Source organism: Citrus sinensis, chromosome 3 (assembly GCF_022201045.2).
Source record: "Citrus sinensis cultivar Valencia sweet orange chromosome 3, DVS_A1.0, whole genome shotgun sequence".
Classification (NCBI taxonomy): Eukaryota; Viridiplantae; Streptophyta; class Magnoliopsida; order Sapindales; family Rutaceae; genus Citrus; species Citrus sinensis.
Window position 1 is genome coordinate 49,084,769 of NC_068558.1, and position 23,399 is coordinate 49,108,167.

The 23,399-nt window shown below is 35.3% G+C and overlaps 4 protein-coding genes across 12 annotated transcripts; 3 read left to right on the forward strand and 1 right to left on the reverse strand.

Moving 5' to 3' along the window:
* Nucleotides 1-1,686: 1,686 nt before the first annotated feature.
* On the reverse strand, nucleotides 1,687-7,622 carry LOC127901135 (DEAD-box ATP-dependent RNA helicase 8). The gene is made up of 10 exons (XM_052437536.1): nucleotides 6,853-7,622; nucleotides 6,575-6,635; nucleotides 5,324-5,558; nucleotides 4,567-4,805; nucleotides 3,796-4,047; nucleotides 3,523-3,703; nucleotides 3,018-3,106; nucleotides 2,855-2,928; nucleotides 2,590-2,712; nucleotides 1,687-2,033 (listed from the first exon to the last, which is right to left on the reverse strand). Exons 1-9 carry the CDS (start codon nucleotides 7,125-7,127, stop codon nucleotides 2,634-2,636), a joined length of 1,485 nt encoding a protein of 494 aa, XP_052293496.1. The 5' UTR covers nucleotides 7,128-7,622; the 3' UTR covers nucleotides 1,687-2,033; nucleotides 2,590-2,633.
* Nucleotides 7,623-12,424: 4,802 nt separating this feature from the next.
* LOC102613129 (uncharacterized) lies at nucleotides 12,425-15,459 on the forward strand. Of its 2 annotated transcripts, XM_025092506.2 has the most exons (6): nucleotides 12,425-12,537; nucleotides 12,629-12,719; nucleotides 13,285-13,357; nucleotides 13,835-13,988; nucleotides 14,228-14,278; nucleotides 14,512-15,459. In XM_025092506.2, the coding sequence occupies exons 2-6, from the start codon at nucleotides 12,640-12,642 to the stop codon at nucleotides 15,387-15,389; spliced, it is 1,236 nt and encodes a 411-aa protein (XP_024948274.1). In that variant the 5' UTR covers nucleotides 12,425-12,537; nucleotides 12,629-12,639; the 3' UTR covers nucleotides 15,390-15,459. The 2 variants fall into 2 exon arrangements, with proteins under 2 accessions (XP_024948274.1, XP_024948273.1); XM_025092505.2 differs by having other exon boundaries at nucleotides 12,456-12,719.
* Nucleotides 15,460-15,536: 77 nt separating this feature from the next.
* On the forward strand, nucleotides 15,537-20,018 carry LOC102613814 (uncharacterized). 7 transcript variants are annotated; one of them, XM_052437427.1, is made up of 14 exons: nucleotides 15,537-15,686; nucleotides 15,783-15,836; nucleotides 15,924-16,125; nucleotides 16,228-16,302; nucleotides 16,428-16,592; nucleotides 16,749-16,789; nucleotides 17,000-17,113; nucleotides 17,364-17,478; nucleotides 17,589-17,779; nucleotides 17,872-17,988; nucleotides 18,271-18,351; nucleotides 18,560-18,798; nucleotides 19,022-19,061; nucleotides 19,271-20,018. In XM_052437427.1, the coding sequence occupies exons 2-14, from the start codon at nucleotides 15,789-15,791 to the stop codon at nucleotides 19,847-19,849; spliced, it is 2,007 nt and encodes a 668-aa protein (XP_052293387.1). In that variant the 5' UTR covers nucleotides 15,537-15,686; nucleotides 15,783-15,788; the 3' UTR covers nucleotides 19,850-20,018. The 7 variants fall into 7 exon arrangements, with proteins under 7 accessions (XP_052293387.1, XP_015389726.1, XP_052293389.1 ...); XM_015534240.3 differs by lacking the exon at nucleotides 15,537-15,686 and having other exon boundaries at nucleotides 15,687-15,836; XM_052437429.1 differs by lacking the exon at nucleotides 15,537-15,686 and having other exon boundaries at nucleotides 15,687-15,836; nucleotides 16,428-16,529.
* A 605-nt stretch (nucleotides 20,019-20,623) lies between these two features.
* LOC127901130 (LIM domain-containing protein PLIM2b-like) lies at nucleotides 20,624-22,235 on the forward strand. 2 transcript variants are annotated; one of them, XM_052437433.1, is made up of 5 exons: nucleotides 20,624-20,913; nucleotides 20,998-21,097; nucleotides 21,187-21,215; nucleotides 21,403-21,495; nucleotides 21,680-22,235. In XM_052437433.1, the coding sequence occupies exons 1-5, from the start codon at nucleotides 20,779-20,781 to the stop codon at nucleotides 21,956-21,958; spliced, it is 636 nt and encodes a 211-aa protein (XP_052293393.1). In that variant the 5' UTR covers nucleotides 20,624-20,778; the 3' UTR covers nucleotides 21,959-22,235. The 2 variants fall into 2 exon arrangements, with proteins under 2 accessions (XP_052293393.1, XP_052293394.1); XM_052437434.1 differs by having other exon boundaries at nucleotides 21,406-21,495.
* The last annotated feature ends 1,164 nt before the right edge of the window (nucleotides 22,236-23,399 follow it).

Genomic DNA, 23,399 nt, shown 5'->3' on the forward strand with positions numbered 1-23,399 from the left:
TCTTTCAAACACAGTGACCCGTGTTCCTTGCATGACAGGCAATCTGAAAGTTGGACTGAGGGGGGGATTTGACAGACATAGGCTATTGAATGACGAGCAGAGCATGAATAGTAGTGTACAGTGTATAGATCCAAATCTTTAACCGCAGCCCATCTTTAACATCTCTGCTCTCTAATAACTGTAGTAGAAAGGCCAACTAAAATTTAGATAATTATCCGCATACTATTTATTTTTTCATATTTTTTTTAAATACATAATTTTTAATTTTTTTTACTGAATTCTAATTAAAATTATATTATTTTACATATGTACACTTATGTCTTCAAACTATTAAGAGAACTAACAAAATATTATATAAATAATTTTTTTATCCCTAAATATAAAAAAGACAATTATTCACTGATTTTTTTTTCATATTTTTTAAAAAATATATAATTCTTAATTTTTTTTATTAAATTCTACTTGAAATTATATTATTTTTTACCTATTCACTTTTATCTTCAAATAATATTATTGTGAAATGATAATTTTACTCTTATAATATCAGTAAAATTTTAATAGTATTATAACAGAAATGGACCAGTGAAAAAAAATATTAACTTCAAGTAAACTATTGTAAATATATATATATATATATATATATATATATATATATATTTTAAAAAAAATTATAAAAAACAGATAGCCAGTGGATAATTACCTAAATTCATTTAAGGAGGCCGAGCTATTAACACCAATCAAAGATCTCTGACACCCTTTTTGAATTTATTTCTTAAAATGCCCCATCTCAATTTATAAATACCAAACTATGTATTAAAATCAATCGTCTTTGTCCTCAAATTTCCTCCTAAATATGGTATTTATTTTAAGCTTTTATTTACAAATCCATGCAAATTTTAAAATCTTAAATTATTTTCTTCTTATTACATAATTTTCATCTCCATAATTCATCATTCTTATAAGTTTCTCAGAAAAAAAAAAAAACATTAAGACACAAATACAAATTATGAAATGAGAGTGAGCGTAAGACTTGGTTAAAAGAACAATCCATTTAAATCTTTAAGTAAATTTTCATTGAATACCCAAAAAAAAAATTTATTTATCTTTGACTATTATGTAATTTTAATTGAATAGGGATTTGACAAGAAATTTAGAGTTGGGGTCAAAAGACCAACTCATTTACTTGAAAGTGAATGTCTTCAGCCGGCTCAGAACCAGAACCCATTAGAATCCATGATTTTCTCCATTCATAAGAACCCAATAAACGTAAGATCCAAGTTTTGAACGTGAGAGTCACATTTCACAGTAGTTTTAAACTCAAGCTATGATAAGGAAGGCAAGACTTATTACCGCAGCACTTTTGGAAAAATAAATTAAAAATAAAAATAAAAACACACACAGCATGCCTCACAACACTAATTCCACAAGACAAGACGGCAATTATGTAATTAAATGCTTCATTTACCATGGATCACCACAAGACTGCATTGCTGTAGATAGCTTTGCATCTCTTACCAGACTAATTGTCTTGAATCTGTCGCTACCAGGAAAAATAAGGTGGTAGCCAAGACCTCGGAGCCAGAACACGAGTAATCACAGTTGCTCAAACAGAGTGCAGTTGGACTCCTTTATTTTTATTGTTCTTGCGAGAGTGAACTAAGAAAATGCACCAAGGAATTTTAAAGATGTTCAAAAGAAAAAAGGCGAATTTTTTGCAAAGTACAACCTCCAAATTCAGCAGTAAATCATACTAGAACATGGGCATACAAGTACCAAACCAGTCCATCCATGAAAGCAAACGCAGCTGTGAACTGGACCCAGCTTCTATCTGGGATTTATAAACCGTTCTAAAACTCTTCTACAATCCTGATAAATATTTAGAACTATGAAAATCCAGAAACCAAGAGAGAAAAAGGATCCAGGGTTAATCGCACAGCACCAGCTGCAAGTCTTCCACCAACACACATAACCAGTTCATAAAATGCTTCCTCAGCTGCAGAGCCAAGTGCCTTGAATCAACAGCCTCAGGAATCCTAAAAAATATCAATTAGCATACATCATCAGATTAACACATCATTAGCATAGTCAAAATATAAAATTGCATACAAATTTCTTGTTAATTTCTATTAGGTCACATACTGTATTAGAGCTAAAACCGAAAAGCCAAAGGCAAGTAAAACATTGTGGTAACAGAACTTCTATCCTTCTCTTCTGATCAAATTTATTAAATTAATAATTATGTAAACTCTACAAAGTTAAAAAAGTTCCAAATTGAAACAGTTTTCGCCACATGTAAGTTGCACTAAAATACTTCCCACTGCCATAAGAGTTAAATGCGGGTATGAAAATTGTTCTATTGACACTTCAATAACATCTAAATAAAGATGTTCTTGAACAATTTGCTTCTCAGAAAGCATGCATCACACACACGAAAAGACTGATATCAAAAGTTTCTGCAAAAATATCATTCTGGAGATTCAATCACGTCAAAAAACCAATAATCTGAAGACAAGCATATACACTATTATGTTCAATACAATAACTTTACACAAAAACAAATGCTGTAGATTATCATTTGTTAACACTCACCATTGCTACCACCATTGGCTATATAGCAAGATACCGGCCATAAATCACCTGCAGTAAATTGCCTGATCAATATGCGGAGGTATCTGCTTAATTTCAGTCCCGAGTTCTTGCTCAATCCTATACCTGTTTGGGTAAAGATGGTATCGAATCAGTAAGAGTACAAGTACAAGCTTGCTTAACCTCACAGATAAATAAGAATGACAATATAGCACAAGCACACAACATATGGCAAATAAAGACTATAAGGAAGAGCAAAGGAGTATACAAGTTGAAGCGGTCCTCGTAAGTAATCAAATTCACAGCTAATCCAAGGTGTCCAAACCTTCCAGATCGACCAACCTGTCCGTGAAACAAATATACATAAGCATTGAACACATAAACTGCAAATTTGGCAATGAGAGAGAGAAAGATAACTGTATCCAACATACTCTGTGCAGATATGTCTCCGAGTTCTTAGGAAAATCAAAGTTAATGACAACATTCACTGCTTGAATGTCTATACCCCTCGTAAATAGGTCTGCATCAAGTATTGATCATCATTAGAATCTAATAAAACACATTCAATAAGTTAAATTAACTATCTTACAAGCAACCAAGCTTATTTTCCACCCAGCAGAGATACTTCGTCATGACCAAACTTTCAAATTTCAATTGCCATTCACTCTTCACCATCAGAAGCTACTGCTAAACCATTTACATGTTAAAAGATTAAATTTCTAAAATTCAAGCTTTAAAAATATCAAATGGCATACCTCAAGCTCTTTCAAAGTTAAACAGGTGCAAAATCTACAGAAACAAACTTCAAATAGTTTTGGGAAACCATACACCCTTAAGCATCTCAAAAAAGAAATCAACATCAAAATTATTTTCCTATTAAATCTTATTTTTCCTATTTCCTACATTTTACAGGAGGAAGTCATGAAATTAACATACCAGTACAAACAAGATTCCTGCATGCACCATTGCGGAAGTCATGAAATACTCTGTTGCGATGGTCTTGCAGCATCTTTGCATGGATATAAAAACAAGAGTACCCAAGTTCTGTAATTTTCTTGGCAAGGAGTTCAACCCGATTCACCGAATTGCAGAAAATGATAGATTGATTAATTTGCAACTGAAAATTCACCCAATATGGTATCCAATTAAATATCATAATGATACCACAAAAAAGAGGAAATATGAATAACAATTAAAATGAGATCAAACCTTAGAGAAAAGTGTGTTGAGGCAGTGGACTTTCTGCCTTTCTTCAACAAAAGCATAGTATTGGGTAATTCCCTTGAGAGTAAGCTCATCCATCAGATTAATAACATATGGTTTTTGTAGGTATTTATCTTTAAAGTCCTTGACGGTAACAGGGAAAGTAGCTGAAAACATTAAAATTTGACGATTTGCAGGAAGAAAACGAATAAGCTGCTCTACTGAAGGTTGGAACTCTGGTGACAAAAGCTTATCAGCCTGAAAGAAAATGCATGTAACATCAGATTCTTGATGCGGATAAAATCAAAGCAGAGCAGAGCTTATATAGCAACAGTTACATAAGCGCGAAGAATTATACTCAATCCTCATAATTTCATCACAACTCAAACCCAGACCTCACCACTAAAATATGGAATGTAGATGTACCTGCGGAAGGGATGCCATTACTTTCAATGAATTTAATGGTATGTACCCAGGAAAGGGGTGCCAATACTGTTAAGGAATTTAATAGCAGCTAAAGAGTGGAAAAAAGTATATATTTCATGAATTTATTCTCAGTAGCATTAAAAATATTGGCTGAATCTATTGGAGAATTGCAAAAGAAAGAACCATAGGACCACTAAAATGCCCCCAGAAAATGATAATATCATTCTCTCCTTCTCTATAACGGTTGTCCAGTTTTCTATGTAAGTGCAAAAAGGAGAACAAATTATCATCAAATTGGGCCGGATTTAGTTACACCCATATGTACACTGCATTGAAATTTCAAGCATTTACCTCATCCATAACAAGCATTGAACAATCTTTCAAAATGCAAACACCCTTCTTAGAAAGATCTAGTATTCTTCCAGGAGTTCCAACAAGCAAATGAACAGGTTGATACAAACGCATAATATCATCCTTAAGACTGGTTCCACCAGTGGTAACCATGACTTGAATATTCAAATGCTTCCCCAGCTCCTTACAGACTTGGGATGTCTGAAGAGCCAACTCTCTTGTTGGAACAAGGATAACAACTGCACCAAGAAAGTATCAAATAAAGTAAACAAAATGGGACGGAACAAGTGCTGATCATTGCTGATTACAATCTGAATGATGTAGAAGAAATTGTGCTATAACAACTTTGAGCGAGGACAGATAACTAGGAATACAACCAACTTGAAACTTAGTGCCAACATAAAAATCAGCACAAGTAGTTACTAATTGTTGGGCTCCAGAAACGTGTTGAGAGGGATAAAGTCCCTCCACTTTCAAAGTAAGAAATAATATAAATTCTATTTATGGCCCAAATGCCTGCACTTATGCAGTATGTTTCCTCATTAACCCATGTTTCCCAATCTATATTAACTGCTGCAAAATATCGAAAGCAATTGATGTACCTACAATGTTCTCTTGATTGGAAAAGTACTTCAGTAGATATGATAAAAAAGGGGTTATTCTAATGTCATTAAACTTAAACATCAAAATAGCCATTATTATTTGACCAGGCCCACAATTGCCAAAACTATAAAATAAGCCATGTCAGAAACCAAACCTTGAATCACATTGTTATCTTGGTCAATCTTTTCCAATGCTGGAATGCAGAAGGCAGCTGTCTTCCCGGTACCATTCTTAGCTCTGGCAAGAATATCGCTACCCGTTAAAGCAATAGGAATACTTTCTTCCTGAATAGGTGATGGCCTTTCAAACCCTTTTTCAAATATTCCCATAAGTAGCTCACGTTTAAGAAAATAGTCCTCAAATTCATTTCCTTTTGTGGCCGTAACATCCTGGGAAGCAAACAAGAAGTGGGGTCAAATAAAATGTTATAAAAAATGGCAGCATCTTATGATAAATTAAGCAGTCGAACTAACTGAAAACAAGAAGAGACAAAATTACCAGACTTTTAAGAATATTTTCAAACAAGCATTGAGTAAAACAGCTCCTTGAATTTCCATGAATATAAAAGGTTCTCTCATTCATTAATAGTTTATGTATATCCAGGCCAGCCGCATGGGTTGTATAACACCATTTAATGCAGTAATGATTTCTCTCACCCATATAAAACAATCCATTTATGCGTGCAAGAAAGGACGTGTACCAATACAATCACATTTAGTGTCAACTAAAAGAATAGTAATAATAAAGACAAAATAAATAAATCCCCTACATCAGTGGTAGCGCGAAAAATCCCCTAAATCAGTGGTAGCGCGTTCAGCATATTGACCCCCTCTCGAGCACCCAAGAAAACTGGGAACGAGGGGTGAGGTGATGTATTCCACCACATCCTTTTGGCTATGCATGTAACTTGATTACTACGATAAGTTCATTAATCAAAAGAGTGATAAAAAGCAAGGCCATATCTCAGGTACTGTTTTTAAGATCAATGTAAAGATAACTGATAAAGAGACTTGATAATGTAGTTTCTTAAAGTCAAACTTGTAACATACAGACAGCATCATGTGGCGACAATGTGAAATCATCATAATGAATTGATCTTTTTCAAAAATAAGTTGCAATCAATACTCGTCCATCTGTGCATACTGATAACCACAACAGTCAAAATCCCCTAACCAATATAAGCATTTAGAACCCGAATTGCAATCAGTCGCTCATCCATGTTTTAATGGTTATTCACAACAGTGAAAATCCCTCATGTGCCAATCCAGAACAAAAGGTAGAAAATTAAAAGGAACCTTGCACAAAGCAAGGCCCATCAAATTCTTCTAATACAACAACACTTGTGGACAAAATAATGCAAAAGATCAATCACACTACCATAAACAAGTATCAATGATAGGCATACCTCAGTTCTGTAGCGTGTATCAGCGGGTGGTATCTTTAGCCGTGCCTTCCAATCTTGGGAACTAGTATGAGAAAAGAAACATTTAGATTACCTTTGAAATAAAAAAAATTACAAAAATTATACATATGCATACAAAACCTAGCAAGACATTATAACACATTGAATATATCATTATGATATTTATTTCCCATGAAAAAATCAACTATCTCATGAAGCATGAACGACCTAGACATGCATCTTCTCAAACAATTTTATATGAATGTAACACGAAGACAGACCTCGGGTCGACGGCAGCTTCGGACTGTACGGTCTTCTCGACCTCATCAACAATGGAGGAATCAGCGCCAGGAAAATTGTTCCGCCGTAGCCACTGCTGCTGTTGTTGTTGTTGCTGCTGCTGCTGAAATTGCTGGTTGTGGTAATGGTTCTGAAGAAAATTCCGCTGCACGTACTGTTGCTGAGGGCGGCTCGACTGAAAGCTAGGGTTAGACGCGTTAACGCCGCCGCGGCCGCTGCCGATCCCCGGTGGATACCTCCCTCTACTATTATTCATCACCACTAAACAAACAGGAAAAAAACCCTAACTACAAAACTATTCGATACAAAACCAGCAATAAAAGCCAATTCTAGGGTTGGGTTGACGAATGAAAGCCTTAAAAGTGGCCAAAATAGGGAAAAAAAAAGTGTGTATTGACAGGTAAAGAGCTAGGGTTTCGTTGTTACAGGGCGAGATCGTAAAATTGGAGAAAATCGGAAGCCGTTTATGTACGGATCTGGGGGCGAATCTCGAAAAATGGTGTGGCTTTTTTGAACGGGCAAGTGACTGAAATGAAACGATTTGGTCTCTCGATTTTCTTTTTTCTTTTTCTTTTACAATTTTTGAATTTTATTTTTCTTTCTTTAGGTGGAGGAGAGTGAAGGAGCAAGTCGATTCATGGCTTTATTTTTCGATTTGATCGATCTGTTTTGCGCTTGGTTGAAACTCCAAAAATGACCAACAACAACTCACACCGTCCTTAGGGCGTCAATCGTTTCTCGATGAATCGTTAATTTGCTTAAATGGCCCCTTTCGTTCTATTATTGATACAAAGCCACCGACTTTTCTCTGCTTTTACGTGTGAGTATTTTATTAATTATTATTATTTTAACTTACCGTCAAAAAATAGGGAAATTGGGTCATTTTGTTATACTGGACAACCAATTTTGTAGTGGAAATTTTGATTAATATTTATTGTTGAAGGCATCAATTACTCATTGCTGAACATTATATTTATTTTAAATTTTTTAACAATAATAATAATAATAATAATAATAAATCATTTCATGTTCGTTGAACTTCTTTTTCTTTCAAATTTAGTAATCTTTATTTGTGAAATAATCTTTGGATCGTTTTTCAAAAGCATGTGTTGCTATAGGAACCCGATGAATCCGAAGCACTCATATTATTGTTTTTCTAATCCAAGACCATTGCTATTTCGCAAGGTTTAGAGAAAACTTTTATCATTTTTCTCTTAATGTCAATTTTTCGTAAGGAATTTAATAAATGCCTCTTATTTAATTATCATGTCTTTCGCTTAGTCCTAAGTGATGCATAGACAATTTACATTAAGATGCTATAATTGATTATATTTTTGTTCTATTTTTGAAACAATTGCATAGAAAAATTTATTTGGTGCATGGTTAGAAAAAAAAAAGGTACATATTTTTAATTAAAAATTTATTGAAATTTAGATTGAACTTTGTAAATAAATCAAGTGAAATTTTTGATTGAATACAATAAATAAATTAAGTAAAAGTTTGATGCTTTGATTAATTAGATTGGCAAAAGGATATCTCTTACCACATAAAACACTAAAATAATACTCACGACCCCATGATTAAAGATTAAAGCAAACATTTTATATGGAATAATTTTATGTGTCAATGATACGAGCTAACGTGTGATGGTGATGGAATTCATTTATTCTTATAATATCCCATATCATCATTCGATATTATTTTACATACAAGTAAAAGCTTATTCAGTCTTTATATTTTGAGATTGGTGTTTATTTAGTTCATATATTTTCAAAAAATATTTTAAAATATCTCTGCCGTTGAATTATTAACATCCCTACTATTATTTTTTTATTCATTTTGACTTATTTTTACAATATTACCCTCTTATAATAAATTTTGTGGACATTAATAAAAATATTAAATTATTAATTTAATCCTAAAAAATAAAATAGAAACAAAAATAATATATATTAATTTTTGGATAACACTATGTTGAGTAGTTAATATGTTCTTTTTTATTAATGTCCAAAAAGATTGGAAATTTAATTTTTTTACAATATCTTTTTGGACATATGTGAGCTTCCACAAAAAATAAAATATATTCTTTTTGCTTTTATTTTATTTTTTGAGGTTAAAATGATAATTTAATTTTTTTATTAATGTAAAAAAGAAGAAACATTATTGTAAGAGGCTAACATTGTAAAAGCAAACCAAAAGAAAAAAACAACTAGCGGCAGGTGTGTCAATAATTAAAATGCATTGATGTTTTGAGGTACTTTTAAAAATATAAAAACAAAAAAAAACACTAATCTCATAATATATAGACTAAACGTGTATTCACCCTAACAATTATTCATAAAAACATTATAAATTGAGCATAGCAAGTTTTTATTAGTCAATTTATAATGAATGGATGTTAATTTGGTTTAATTGATGAGATTAAAATTTGTGTTAGAAGATTTAAAGTTACTAATAATTATTAACTTTAGGTGTCTAGAAAGAAAATCTTTTCAAAATAATGATTATACGCCATCTATTTTAAATCGTTAAATGCAAAACAGTTATAACTCATTATCACATCGACGTAAAGAAATAATTCTTAAACTTAAATAAAACCTTATTATATGTGATTAAAGTGGCAAAACTTGGAGATGTATGATTTAAATAAAACTTGTTATGTTCAATTGAAGTTATTATTGCCTTCTGGAGGTTCTTGAAACTTTAAGGAGTAATTTGATTTAATTGTTCATCTTATTTAAGTCAAAAGTAAGGTAAGAAATTTAAAAAATTGATTTGCCTTTGCTCACTTTCCTACCTTTCAAAAAATAAAATATAAAAATGAAGTTGCAGAGCTGGGGAGATGTATAACCACTCAAGTAAAGTCTGAAGGTCCAGCTGAGTTTCCAAGATTTTGAAGGATATAGATACAATTGTTAAAAGATTTGGGTGAGAAGAATAAAATTCTCTTTTACAAAAGGGCCAGAAACGGGTATGGATCATTATTGAGTGATTTTCGAGGACGGTTGTAGGACCCGAGAAAATCTAATGCCGCCGGTTCCATTATTTTTCTCTTTTTGAAAAGGATAGGAGAAAAAATAAAAATAAAAATTTATCCCAAGGCCAATCTTTATTTTTGAAGTTGCCTTTTTCCCTTTTTTTTTTTAAACGAAAAAAGCTATTTTCTAAAAGAAGAAAAATAAAAATTGCTGACTAGTGATCAACAAATGTTTATGTTAAGACGTTTCTCGACAAAGCTTATGATAATTTTACTCAAACAAAAGAGAAGCTGAAGCTTATGATGGTAAACATTGACATTGCACCATAAATCACAAAACATAAAGCATCAAATGTTTGAGATATATAAATTGCATGAATAATGTGCATCACAGATGATACAACATGCAATGCATGAAGACAGCATAGGCACTTGACCAAGTTCCTCAGATTTGAGATCAGCAAAGGCCCCAGGAGTGTCAACAAATGTAATGATAGGAAACCCATTATGATCAGCATATTTTATCATGTGCAGGGCCTTCCCATAGCTGATGGCAGACAGAGCAAACATTGCTAGTGCTGGGAATGGATTTTAGCAGGAGTTTGGAATAGGAAATATGAGGGACACATGTCACACATCTCTGTTATATTTTTTCACGTTCTATTCAGAAGGAAAAAAAAAAGAAAAAAAAAAGAAAGGACAATTTCATGCATAATGCTCAACAAAAATGCTCAAAGATTATGCATATTCAAAGAAAGATCCTTAAACATACCCATGAGGAGTTGGCATGGCAAAGTTGCGAAAAATGTTTTCCTTCGTGTTCCTGCCTTTCTGATGACCAATAAACGTGTAGCTCTTACCATCCATTCTTCCAATACCAGTTGCAATTGCGAAATCACTGTAGTCCACAGGATCTCCATGGAGTTCCACCCATTATAAGATGAAGAAAACAGAGTGAGAAATAGTACTTTCCACCGTGTAAGAACAAATAGTTATAAGCAGTGATTCTAGTAATCAACTACCTTCTCTGTGATATCTAATACGTGATCAAGAGAAGTTGGTCTGTTCGGATGTCGAGCAATGCTTCGGCGTTGAATGGGTGTCAAGTGTGCATACAAATCCTTCAAGGCCTGAATATCAATGTCAAGGTCTGAATAGAAATCTTTAGCGACATTATGTTGAGTGCATAATGTGACTGATTAAGAGAGGGCATTAATCAGGTAATTTACCAATCCAATGAATGAGAACAGCAGCTCCAACAGCAACAAGTGTAAAAGCAAAATTCTGTAATAACATCCATTGATATGGAAATGAAATATACCTGCTGGTATTTGATTTCCAGAGCTCCAGTTTGGTCACTAAAATCAAGACCAGCATCATCAGCCATTTGACGTACCTGCACAAGATTGATTGAACGAAACCGAAAATATAGAAAGAGTCTTCAAAGTCTGAGTTTAGGATTCAAGACAGGCTCACTTCAGTAATCTTCTTCTCCATATCAACCAAAGGCCTCTCAAATGGAAGAGTCACAGGTTTCAGTTTCTCCTCTTGAGGCTTGAAGTAAGATAGGTAAGTCAAGTGTCCACTGGAGATATTTGTATTCATATCATCTGGTCAGTTGGGTAATTATGCTTCTTCCCCTTCTTACTCTTTGCAGAACAGGAAACCTGTCTCCTCTTCCAACTCTGGACCCTTCCAATCCGTTTGACCAATGCCCGTTCAACCGTCTAAATGAGGTTCTACGAAAATGGCTAGAAAAAGTGCTTGCCAAAATAAGATTTTGACCCCAAATCCAATCACCGCCTCCATTTGCTCCTCCACAGTTTCCAGCTATCAATGATAACCTGCTCATTCTCAACACTCAACGCAATATGAAGATATTCAATTTTATGTATGATGATGCTTCATGTGCCACGTACCTGCATTTGACATAAAAGACTTCCAAATTAAAATCTAATAGCAATAAGTTTTTAAAGTAGAAAATCTTATCAACTCAATGTCAAAAGCTCAAGTATCTATTTGTTGATGAAAAATATTCAAAAACATCATCTTTGCAGCAGCATCAGAATTTTCTTAACTGAAACCAATGGCTTAACTGATTTATAAACATTCTAAGAGATCATAATATGTCAAGCACACTTTCTAGAAGGTTTCTCGGCAGCTAAACGGAGAAGGTAATAAATGGAAGAGATAATATAATTACCAGGTGATTTGATTACGCTAAATTTTCCGTTTTGAGATATAATGAAACTCATGCGCTCAGAGCTATGCTTTCTGTTAACGAGTTTTCCGGGAGAAGCAGAAGTATCAATCAGATTAGCAAAGAATTATATTGACAAGAAGAAGCTTGGAGACCAACGGTCCAGATATTTTGCATTGCCGCGCGAAAACGTTTTCAGGAAACAGACATAAAGTCCGTGGTGGATTGGTTTCTGACTTTCTTGTAAGGCCCCACCAGCATTCTATTTGTACGTGGCGAGACAATTAGCTTAATCAATTGGGTGAATATGGGCCTGGCCCAATTTCAGAATTGTAGCAGTCCAAAGCCCAAATTGAAATTTGCCGCGCTGTAGGCCTGTAGCTGTAGAAAGTAGAAGCTAGAACGTTCTTCTCCAAGACGACAATCCCAGTGCCGGTGGCCTCTGTCGTCCGACGCTCAAATTCTTCAACTTAACTCAAGACTCTCAGAGTTTGTTAATTGACTTTTTTAAATTGAAACCCTAATATCTGAAACATTTGAATTATAAATCCAAAAGTAACCTCGGAAGCACTTTGTTTAGATTGATTGAAGATGGCTGAGCCAATCCTAACCTCTGACAAACCTTCGAGTTCGTCCTCATTGAATCCTCCTTCTCGAATAATCTGCCACGTGTATGTTTTTCTATAAATCTCGAGCTTCATTTTTCTTCTTTTGGTGATTTTATTTTATTTTATTTGTTGAAAGGGGTGATTTTTAGTTTAATCATGCTAAAGTTGTTTATTTTGTAATTAAATTTGATGCTCAGTTTGGTTGCTTTTATGTTCGTTGATTTTAAGATCACTGTTGTCAATGTGTTAGTGCAATTTTGGTTTTCCGAAATTCATGTAACTGGAGCATGCTATGCGTTTATAAGTAGACTGTTTATTGCTTGAAAGACGAATAGATGCTTTTATGCTCGTTGATTTAACATCACTGTTGCCAAAATGTTAATGCAATTTTGATTTTCTGAAATTCATTTAACTGGAGCATGTTGTCAATTGTTGTACCTTTATAAGCAGAGGCTGTTTATTGCTTGAAAGACGAATAGTGTAAAATGTTAAGAAATCGTAGTTATGTAAAATCCTACTTTTTGACAATTGCAGTGTCTTTGGTCTTTGTTTTACTTGTTATGTTGGTTTAAATTGATGAATTCTCTTCTCTTCGTGTTAGTTTGATATTTTCCCCTCCATTGTGCAGGTGTCAGAAGCAATTTTCGCAGTATACTTGCCCTCGATGTAATTCGCGATATTGTTCCCTTAAGTGCTATCAGGTAGGCAGAATCTTATTCTAGGAGTACCAGATTTTAACGAATGTTATGTTGTTGACGAACAGGCAAATCATAAGGGTAGGTGAAGGATCAAATTTGAAAGTCAAAAGCTTGATTTATCATTTTTCTCAAATTTACTAGTTTTGTATTATGCCTTTTGATATCCGTAATTGTTTATAGTTATGGATTACTACAGCATGTTCATAATTATATGCATCCTGTACAAGGTTGATATTAGTCAGACATAAGCAACTCTGCTTCAACTATGAGATATTTTACCATTGTTTAGCAGCCTGGTGCTTTGTGTTTTAAAGTTTTTCTTCCATATATTTGTCAGGGAAAAAGTGAGACATAAAAGATCAATTATAATTTGAATGTCTTCCTAGTGGTCCTTATCTTTCTCAAGCGCTAAGGGAATTAGTATATTATGTTTATGTTCATATGTTGAAAATCTTTCCATGGTTCTCTTTTGCTGTATAGTCTCATAGTCGACGTTGTACTGAATCCTTCATGAGAGATAATGTGGTTGAAGAGATGCGGCGGATGCAATCTGATGATGAAACTAAAAGGAAAATGGTGGATATTTTGAAGCGATTCCATTCAGAAGAGGAAATGGATAGCATGGATGAAGATGGTATGTTGTTATTTAGTTCATTGTTAATCTTTTCTTTGATTAATACTTGTATCAAATCTTGTTGGTTTTGTTCCTTATGTATCTGTTATCATTGTTAGAGGGTTTGTACAAATAGAAGCTTTTGTTATTACCTTTTTACTTATGTGGAATGTCCTGTAATTCTTAAGAATATATTTGTACTGGTGTTGGAATATATGAGATACAATGATCAGCTCACTGCTCAAAATGCACTGTGGCAGGTTCAACAGAATCAACACTATCTGAGGAGACAATGCAAAAGATTTTGTCTGGTATGCTCCACGATAACTTTCACTAGATTTCACTAGATTTCACAAAATGTTTCCTTTCAGTTTGTTCTCCTATCAGTCAGTTCTAATTGTATGTGGCACATAAACAGATTGCAGCACTCCGTAGGTTGTAGTTGGAGTGCGAAGATTGATTACATCTTGTGGAGTCTGGTGATGGATGGATTCCAAGCTATACCCTGAAGCTGATATGAGTTGTTCCTTTTCACTCTATGCAGGTGGTGAAGTCAATTTTGATGATTTATCTGCAGATGAGAAGAAGCGGTTTTTAAGAGCCGTGGCATCTGGAGAACTGAGCAGAATGATTGAGCCATGGGATCCTTGGTGGCTGAAGCCTTCTGCCAGAACGATTTCTCTCAGCAAGCAAGGAACTCAACTTGTCCAACCTCTTGCTTGGCATGATTCATCAGCACCACCTGAAGATGATCTAGAAAGTAACCAATCAAGTGAAATTCCACCTGGTCCTGAGGCCCCACTACCTCCAATCAGCAAGCTTAGTTCTACAGAGCCGTCTCCCCTTCTAGTTGTTCACCTGGTCGACATTATATTAAGCTACTGTTTGACGCTTCGTCTCTACAATGGAGATTGGCAATCAGATGCGATAGGATCAGCAATGATGGTTTTGAGTGTGTCCTCTGTCTTGGGGCAAGGTGGACAGCCTGAAAGTGTGCAGGAGGTTCTGTCTTACTGCTTGGAGCAAACCTGCAGCTCGTACAAAGACATGGGTGGGTTACAGCTTGGATTGACTGTTCTTGATGATACGATAAGCCTAGTCTCGCTGGGAAGTTCTGCTTTAATCTGTGCACTTTGTGATCTCCAGAGGATGATTCAGGGGGGAGAGAGGGAGCTAAAATTAGAGAAGACGAAAAAGTCAAGAAAGGTAGAAATGAAGAACAAGCTGAAGCCTGCTGAGAGGAAAATTTATTTCATAATGTGTTGGGTGCATGAACAGCCTGGAGAAGTCTGGTCCTCTGCAGCAGCCCTCCTAAGGGCAGAAAAAATATCATGCATAGAATGTGGAGGCAGTAAAAGTTCTGTCAAAAGAGAGGATAAAGTAGAATCCAAGAGCAAAGTTTTGATCGAGGAAATGAAATGAATTGTAACAATTGTTCATTGATTTGTTATTCTTCTTACAATTTATGTGTTCGTGCTTTTTTGAGAGTACATGTTGATGATCGTAATGCCGGTTACAATGAACCAAATGTTTACACATAATCGTAATGCCGGTTACAATAAACCAAGAGAAATATTTGACTTGTCCTTGGTTACGTCTCTTCTCATCCATTATGCGGATATACGACGTCGTTTAAAGAATTGATGCAATGAACGCGAACTATGACGGAGTTGTTTAGCAGCAAATGGAAATTTGATCATCTTCTTCCCTCTTGTAAGGGTAAGCTGACAGTGATAACAGTGGCTGCTCATTTCAATGAGGTGATTGTTAATTTTACTCGTAGCAAAATTAATCAATTTTCTCTCCTGATCGAAGCTGTCAATGGAAAAACAAGACAGTGATTCGATTCATAACTGCGTGATCAAGCTGGTTAGTATTTTTAATTTAATTTTATGTTCGTAAAATCGTACTAGTGGAGATCAGTTATTAATAGTAGACAACATTATTGGATTGCAGAGAGTGGACCCTAAAAAACGAAGAGACAAGGTATACATAGGATGTGGAGCTGGGTTTGGAGGTGACAGGCCGATGGCGGCTCTTAAGTTGCTTCAAAGCGTCAAACAACTTAACTATCTTGTACTTGAATGTTTAGCTGAACGCACGCTTGCTGACCGTTTTCAGACTATGTCAGTCGGTGGCGATGGTTATGATTCTCGTAGTATGTTTTTCTTTTACTCCATTTTTTTCATTTTTCATTTTTATTTAAAAAAAAAAAACTAACTATTATTATTATTATTTTTGTTTTTGACGAATTCCTCAGTTTCAGAGTGGATGAGGTTGCTCCTACCCTTGGCTGTGGAGAGAGGAACTTGCATTATTACCAACATGGGTGCAAGTAAAGTAAAACTCATCAAGATTGAAGTCCTGACTGAATCTTGATGCCATAAGACAAGAATAATGCCTTTTGAATATTCATTTGATTGTATTAATTTGTTTTACCCATTTTGTTCTTTTGGGCAGTGCACCCACCTGGTGCTCAGGAAAAGGTTCTGGAAATAGCCACTACCCTGGGGCTCAATGTCTCTGTTGCTGTGGCTTATGAAGTTTCTGTTAGAGAATCAGGTATGGCTGCTCTCTCTCGGCTCTTGGGAGGTACTAAAGCAAAGCAACTACAGTACATGCAAAGTTGAGAAATTCAAAATCATGCAGCTTTTTTAATCAATTAAGGCTATTTACAATGCATATCCATTTTGTTTTTTTTTGTTTTTTCCCCTTTAGAATGATTTCCTTTTCTTTTATTTGTTCAACATCAGTTGTAAAAGTTATTCTTTGCATTTTCAGGTTCAAATTCCTCTACTAAGAAACCATATATCATGGAAGGTGTAAGAATCTGGTACTCTTATGGTTATTTCCTTTTCAAGTATTCCAAGTACATATCTGCATTATGTTGACTTTTTCATATCTGTAATAAGTTTAGCCAGAATAATATGCAGTAATGATGATTGTTCATCCAGAGCAAAAGATTCCTGTTTTTCTTTCCGTTTAATTTGCCTTTTATAAAGCTGACTCATCTTTTGGTATAATTTTTTAAGGGTGTCAGCACTTATCTAGGGGCTGCTCCGATTGTTGAATGTCTGGAGAAGTACCAACCAAATGTCATCATTACTTCCCGGGTTGCTGATGCTGCCTTATTTTTAGCACCAATGGTATGTAACATTTTTCCTTCTTTTGACATCTCCATTCAAAGAGGATCCTGCACATAAAATAAACACAAGGATTGAGCACACACCATCCTTGATTGACTACAAGTTTGAAAGAAATAGAGAAAGCATAGGTTTAAGAACCAGATACTTTTCTTATGTTATCAGCACAAAGCATGATCTCTTATGTTATCAGCACAAAGCATGATCTCTTATGTTATCAGCACAAAGCATGATCTAACCGATATATGAATAGGTCTATGAACTAGGCTGGAATTGGGATAACTTAGAGCTGCTGGCACAGGGTTCCCTAGCCGGCCACCTTTTAGAGTGTGGTTGTCAACTTACAGGGGGATACTTCATGCATCCAGGTGGGTTTTATTTTAGATCTAAGCAGCTCCACTGTGTTTCATTAAGCGTTGCAGTGGGTCGTAATATATTTGATAGGTTTGTTGAGAATTTTCTCATATCTCTACTGTAGGAGACAAGTATCGGGATATATCTTTCCAGAGTCTTCTTGATCAGTCACTTCCTTATGCTGAAATTAGCTTTGATGGAAAAATATGCGTGGCGAAAGCGGAGGGCAGTGGTGGAATTTTAAATTTTAGAACATGTGGTCAACAACTTCTTTATGAAGTTGGGGATCCAGCTGCCTATGTCACTCCTGATGTGGTAAGTCAGTTGCATAGCTAGAACTTGTGGTCATGATAATGGAGGATATAAAAGAAAAGAGTGCAAACTTGAATTCTTACTTGTCAATGCAGGTAATTGACATTCGGGATGTTTCTTTCCAGTCATTGTCAAGCCATAAAGTTCTCTGTGGTAGAGCAAACCCTTCTCCTGAATCTGTGCCTGGTAAACTCTTGCGGTTGGTTCCAAAGGTAATTTTTGAGTTCTTGATTTTACTTAACTGTTATGGAGAACATGAATCAAATGAAAGGGATCAACTTTCGTGAATATCAAAGTCCTTGGTCTGTCAAAAATTTACTTGACCATATTCATTGCAGAGATATTATTACAACATAATGCAGAATTTTGTGTGAAACAATTTTACTGGAGTTGACCTTGATGGATGATACTCAATAACAATTGATGGGACCATTCTGGTTAACAAATGAAGCTATATGTTTTGTTTTCTAATGTTATAATTTCCTACTTTTCAGGACTGTGGATGGAAGGGATGGGGGGAGGTATCCTATGGAGGACATGAATGTGTTAAACGAGCTAGAGCTGCTGAATTTTTGGTAGGCTCTTAAGCATGTGACTAGTTTTTAATCAGTTTGATGTCTCAGAATAACAGTGATTATTAATTCTCTACTTGAGGTCCCCACTTGAGACCTCCAAGATCCAACTACATTTTGAATGAAATAAGAAGGAAAAGATCCAACTGCATTGGGCTCATAATTTTATTTGATAGTTTCTCTTTTCTTTTTCCTTTTCTATGTAATTTAGGTTAGGTCGTGGATGGAAGAAGTGGTTCCTGGAGTAAATCACAATATACTTTCTTACATAATTGGACTTGATAGCTTGAAGACAGCAAGCATCAGTGATGATCCTTCGTCATGGAGGACCAGTGAAGATATTAGATTACGCATGGATGGTCTGTTTGAGTTGAAGGATCATGCAGTGCAATTCACTAAAGAATTCATTGCTTTATATACAAATGGACCAGCTGGTGGTGGTGGTGTCAGGTTATTTTATTATCAGCTTGTTCGTCCTTTACTGTTTAAAAAATGTGGGAGCATTTTGCTCCCTGCATGGTCTAAACCAGTTTGTTTCAAATTATTTGACTTTGTTCAAAGTAGTTTTCTATCTTGGTTTTATTACTTCTCCCTTGCATTCATGATCCATGGATGACCCAACCCCCCTTTTCTTTTTGATCTCCTCAAATACTTATTTGTTTTCTGTACGCAGCACCGGACACAAAAAAGAGGTCATTCTTGAAAAGCAATTGGTACTGTTTCTGCCCACTCTCTCTTTGTCTGTGCCATCAATTTTTATCTGCATCATTGTATTCCTAAAATCAGTACTTAAACCTTCAGTCCATCTAATCATTTATTAAAACACATGAAGATTCTTATTCAAATCTTTCTAGTTGTCAGGCAAAAATTCTCAATTGTCAGAATGTAGTATCATAAGAAGAAATGTTCGATGGTCATTCAGGTTGGACGTGAACATGTCTTCTGGCAAACTGGATTAAAGTGCAGTAAAGTAGCAGATTCTATTACTCAAGAGGTCACTCGTGAAGAAAATTTGCTAAAGACTGATGTTGTGCATGAACCTTTATCGCTGCCAGAAGCAAGTCTGAACATTTGTTCTGTGGATTGTTCATCAAAAGAAATTGGCCTTTCTTCTGCTCCATCTGGCCAGAAGATTCCTCTTTATACTGTATGCCACAGTAGATCAGGAGACAAAGGAAATGACTTAAATTTCTCCATGATCCCACATTTCCCTCTAGATTTTGAAAGGCTGAAGATGATCATAACACCCCGGTGGGTAAAGGATGTTGTCTCAACTCTTCTGAATACCTCTTCATTTCCTGACTCAGATGCAATCAACAAGAGAGACCAGTGGGTCAATGAACATGTAAAGGTGGAAATTTATGAAGTCAGAGGAATCCATTCTTTGAACGTGGTGGTCCGAAACATTCTAGATGGCGGTGTCAACTGCTCTAGAAGGATTGATAGGCATGGGAAATCAATATCGGATCTCATCCTCTCCCAGCAAGTTGTGCTACCGTGATTGAGTGGTTCAAGCACCATTGTAGTATCTGCATCTTACATTTTGAAATAATGTTTTCGTATCTTCATCTTATTTTATTTTTTATATTTTTGGATATTTGTCACAGCACTGAATATGCTAATAAGTATTTTGTCCTATTACAATTTCAGAACTAATTTATTCCAGAATATCTAAGGATTCCTGTGGCTGTAAATACTATTCTTTTTGCACCCAAAATAAGCGGAAACTTAATAAAACGGTTGCATTAGATGCCTTTAATAGTTGTAACAAGTGAAACCATTTTGCAAACCCAAAGTCGAATTGTGGTGGTTGCAAATGAATTAACACTAAATTAATGATCCAACCCACCTAAAGCAGCTTTAATTTTGTACCAATCCATTAGGCTAGCTACTGCCGGATTAATGTAACATTGAAACTATTACCCACCATTTGCTAATTGAATTATAATTTTAACAGTTGGTTTTGACTTACATAACATGCCATTTGTATATTTGACACTTAACTACAACCACAGCTAATAGCAGAAACAGTTGTTTTACAATTGAAATGGTCAGATTGCTAACCTTATTTTACTCCAATTCTATTGGATTATATCCACAATTACAGCGCTAACATTGCAGACTTACCTCAGAATGTTGGGATCTCCAATCACGTGTCCATTATTTACAGGTCGATCCAATCAAATTTCCACCATTGCAAGACAAGGCAAGTACCCATTTTTAATCTAGATATAAATCTGTTTTGTATGAACAGAACTAGGACTTTGTTTATTCTACCTTTGTCTGAGGCACTAAGCAATTACTGGGGTATTTTCTTTTTCAGCCTTTTTTCCTTTTGATACTCAGCCAACCTGAAACATTACTCGTTCTTTCTTTTAAATCTTCAAAAAGTTTCCGAATTTCGGATCTTTTTCGAAGAAGGGAAAAAGAATGGCATTCACTGGAACTCTTGACAAATGCAAGGCCTGTGATAAGACTGTTTATGTTGTTGACATGTTGTCCCTTGAAGGAATGCCTTATCATAAATCCTGCTTCAAATGCAGCCATTGCAAAGGAACTCTTGTGGTATGTGTTATTTTGTATTTGTTTTTTTTTTCTCTACAATTCTTTTCCTTCCTTCCAGTTTTTTGAAAAATGTACCGTTGCCAGATGAGCAACTACTCATCCATGGATGGAGTCCTCTACTGCAAGCCTCATTTCGAGCAACTTTTCAAGGAATCTGGCAATTTTAGCAAGAATTTTCAGACCGGTAAGAATCCCTCGTCTTGTTCGAATGTTCATAACATTATATTTCGGCTAAGCAAGCAATAACCTTTCTTATTGCTGAATGATTTACAGGAACAAAAGCTGAGAAACAAATGGAGCTGGTATGCCCTCTAATTCTGTACATTTAGATGCATATAGTTGGATTGCCTTTTAAATGTATCATTACAATGAAAGCACTTGTGCTAGATTTGCATGGGAATTGGAAACCCTCCTACTTAAATTGGATTTGTCACCTTCAAACTCTGATTTTTCTTTCTTTTTTTTACTTAATTTATATCAATGCTGTAGCAGAATAGAACCCCCAGCAAACTCTCCTCCTTGTTCAGTGGAACCCAAGACAAATGTGCTGCTTGTGAGAAAACTGTGTATCCCTTGGAGAAGGTTTGTAATGCTTTGATCACGTATATATTTTGTTTCATTTTTTGCAAAGGAATTAGGCTGAATCAAAGTTTCATATTGGATCTCGTATATAAAAATGTTAAAGTTAAATCCTATTTCTGAATGATCAATTTGTGATGATTAGAATCAATTTTCATTTTCTTCATGATCATTTGGATTGAAACAGGTGACCATGGAAGGAGATTGTTTCCACAAGACATGCTTCAGATGTGCTCATGGAGGTTGCCCTCTCACGCACTCATCATATGCTGCTCTTGATGGAGTTCTTTACTGCAAGCATCACTTTGCTCAGCTCTTCATGGAGAAAGGCAATTACAGCCATGTCCTCAAGGCCGCTAACCACAAAAGAACTGCTTCTTCTTCTTCTACATCCCCTGCTGAACAAATTGAGAATAAACCAGATGATGAATCTGGTGCCGAAGACCAGACAGAGGAGCAATCTTAATTCATACGAGAAGCACTATATGAATTCTTCTCTTTGCCGCCATTTCGAGATTTTAAGTGCTTTTATCCGGTGGAAGACCTTCTCATCAAATTGAAATTCTTGTCTTATTGTTCACAAATTGTTTGAATTTCCTTATTTTTACGTCCTTGATACCAATCATGTGATACACTATATTAAGATCTTTAGACTGTTGCCAAAATATTTGTTTCCATCAAATTTGACTTGTGCACATATAAAACTTTGTTTGTCGTGTGTAATGAACCTGTTACTTACTGATTTGAGCTTCCTCAATTCAAATTTCTTGTTTAAACTGTAACAATAACATTAAAAACATGTCCTCTTAGCACGCGCTTAAAATAAGTACTCATACTCTTAACAATAACATAAAATCAAGAGGAAAAAATTTTCTCCCCCAGATTTCTCTTTCTCTTTATTGCCACCATGTTAGAGCTCAAATTTCATAAGAGTATTCTGCTGAAAGAGGCCGTGGCGTCAGTGGCAAACATCAGTCACACTACCAAAGCCTCCATTTACTGCACGCAAGATGAGTTATCTCTCTATATTTGTGAGGAGCCTCCAGGCATGCTCATTTCTGTACTTCATCTGATGCCTTCGGGTTTCCAAACATTTTACGGTGACAAACCAGGACACAGAGACATCGACCTCAATGCCTTTTCTGAGTTACTCAATTTGGCTACTGATAATGAGGTCATCACTATCTCATTAGTGATATAAGAAGGATAAAGACCTTTCGTGGGGACAAGGCCATTAAGTTTCGTTGTAAGGACTTGGGTATGTTCCTTTTTCCGTTTTCTTTGAATATTGCTTGTTCCAAGATTCGGAATGGCAACTGTTAGCGCGTAGAGAATACCTGGGAAAAGAAATGTTGGTTTTGCAATAAAAAAGTGGCCAAGAGACTGACTCAATGGAAATGTTCGATAACTTTGCTTTATATGCTTCCAGGTTATTTTTGCTGTGTAACTATTCTTTTGTTCTGAGATGATGAGAGAAAAGAAAGGATCTTGAATATGTAGTCTTGAGTATTGGTACACGGGAAGATAAGAAGTCCATTGAAATGGACCTTATAGCTGTTCAGCGGTTTAAACAATATACCTGACTTCAATATGATTGAGTTGCGTCTGACTTTGTCATGGTGCCTTTAGATTTTAAACACGCTTTAACTTATGGTGAATACAATCTCAGGCACTGGCAAAACCCGATTCTTTCAAATGGAATTGACTAAAGCTGATAGAGATCCTGTGGATAGACGTGAATGTTAATATGATGATCTGGCCATTGGGATTCCTGCTAAAGAGTTTAAACGAGTGTTCACAGAGCTGGACACTGGTGGGGAAACAGGTAATTATTTGATTATCCTATTAGCATATTTGTTGGTACATCTGAGTAGATTCTAGTTCTACAGGGATTAACTGGTGAAGTT

Coding starts and splice junctions, on each gene's coding strand:
- LOC127901135 (XM_052437536.1), bottom strand. CDS start 7,127: ATGAATAATAGTAGAGGGAGGTATCCACCGGGGATCGGCAGCGGCCGC. Junction 4,048..4,566: donor CAATGCTTGTTATGGATGAG/GTAAATGCTTGA, acceptor ATTTTCTTTCAG/GCTGATAAGCTTTTGTCACC. Junction 2,929..3,017: donor CGGAGACATATCTGCACAGA/GTATGTTGGATA, acceptor TTTCACGGACAG/GTTGGTCGATCTGGAAGGTT.
- LOC102613814 (XM_052437427.1), top strand. CDS start 15,789: ATGGAAAAACAAGACAGTGATTCGATTCATAACTGCGTGATCAAGCTG. Junction 16,303..16,427: donor TATTACCAACATGGGTGCAA/GTAAAGTAAAAC, acceptor TCTTTTGGGCAG/TGCACCCACCTGGTGCTCAG. Junction 17,989..18,270: donor TCTTGCGGTTGGTTCCAAAG/GTAATTTTTGAG, acceptor CCTACTTTTCAG/GACTGTGGATGGAAGGGATG.
- LOC102613129 (XM_025092506.2), top strand. CDS start 12,640: ATGGCTGAGCCAATCCTAACCTCTGACAAACCTTCGAGTTCGTCCTCA. Junction 13,358..13,834: donor GTTCCCTTAAGTGCTATCAG/GTAGGCAGAATC, acceptor TTTGCTGTATAG/TCTCATAGTCGACGTTGTAC. Junction 14,279..14,511: donor AATGCAAAAGATTTTGTCTG/GTATGCTCCACG, acceptor CACTCTATGCAG/GTGGTGAAGTCAATTTTGAT.
- LOC127901130 (XM_052437433.1), top strand. CDS start 20,779: ATGGCATTCACTGGAACTCTTGACAAATGCAAGGCCTGTGATAAGACT. Junction 20,914..20,997: donor ATTGCAAAGGAACTCTTGTG/GTATGTGTTATT, acceptor TACCGTTGCCAG/ATGAGCAACTACTCATCCAT. Junction 21,098..21,186: donor TAGCAAGAATTTTCAGACCG/GTAAGAATCCCT, acceptor AATGATTTACAG/GAACAAAAGCTGAGAAACAA.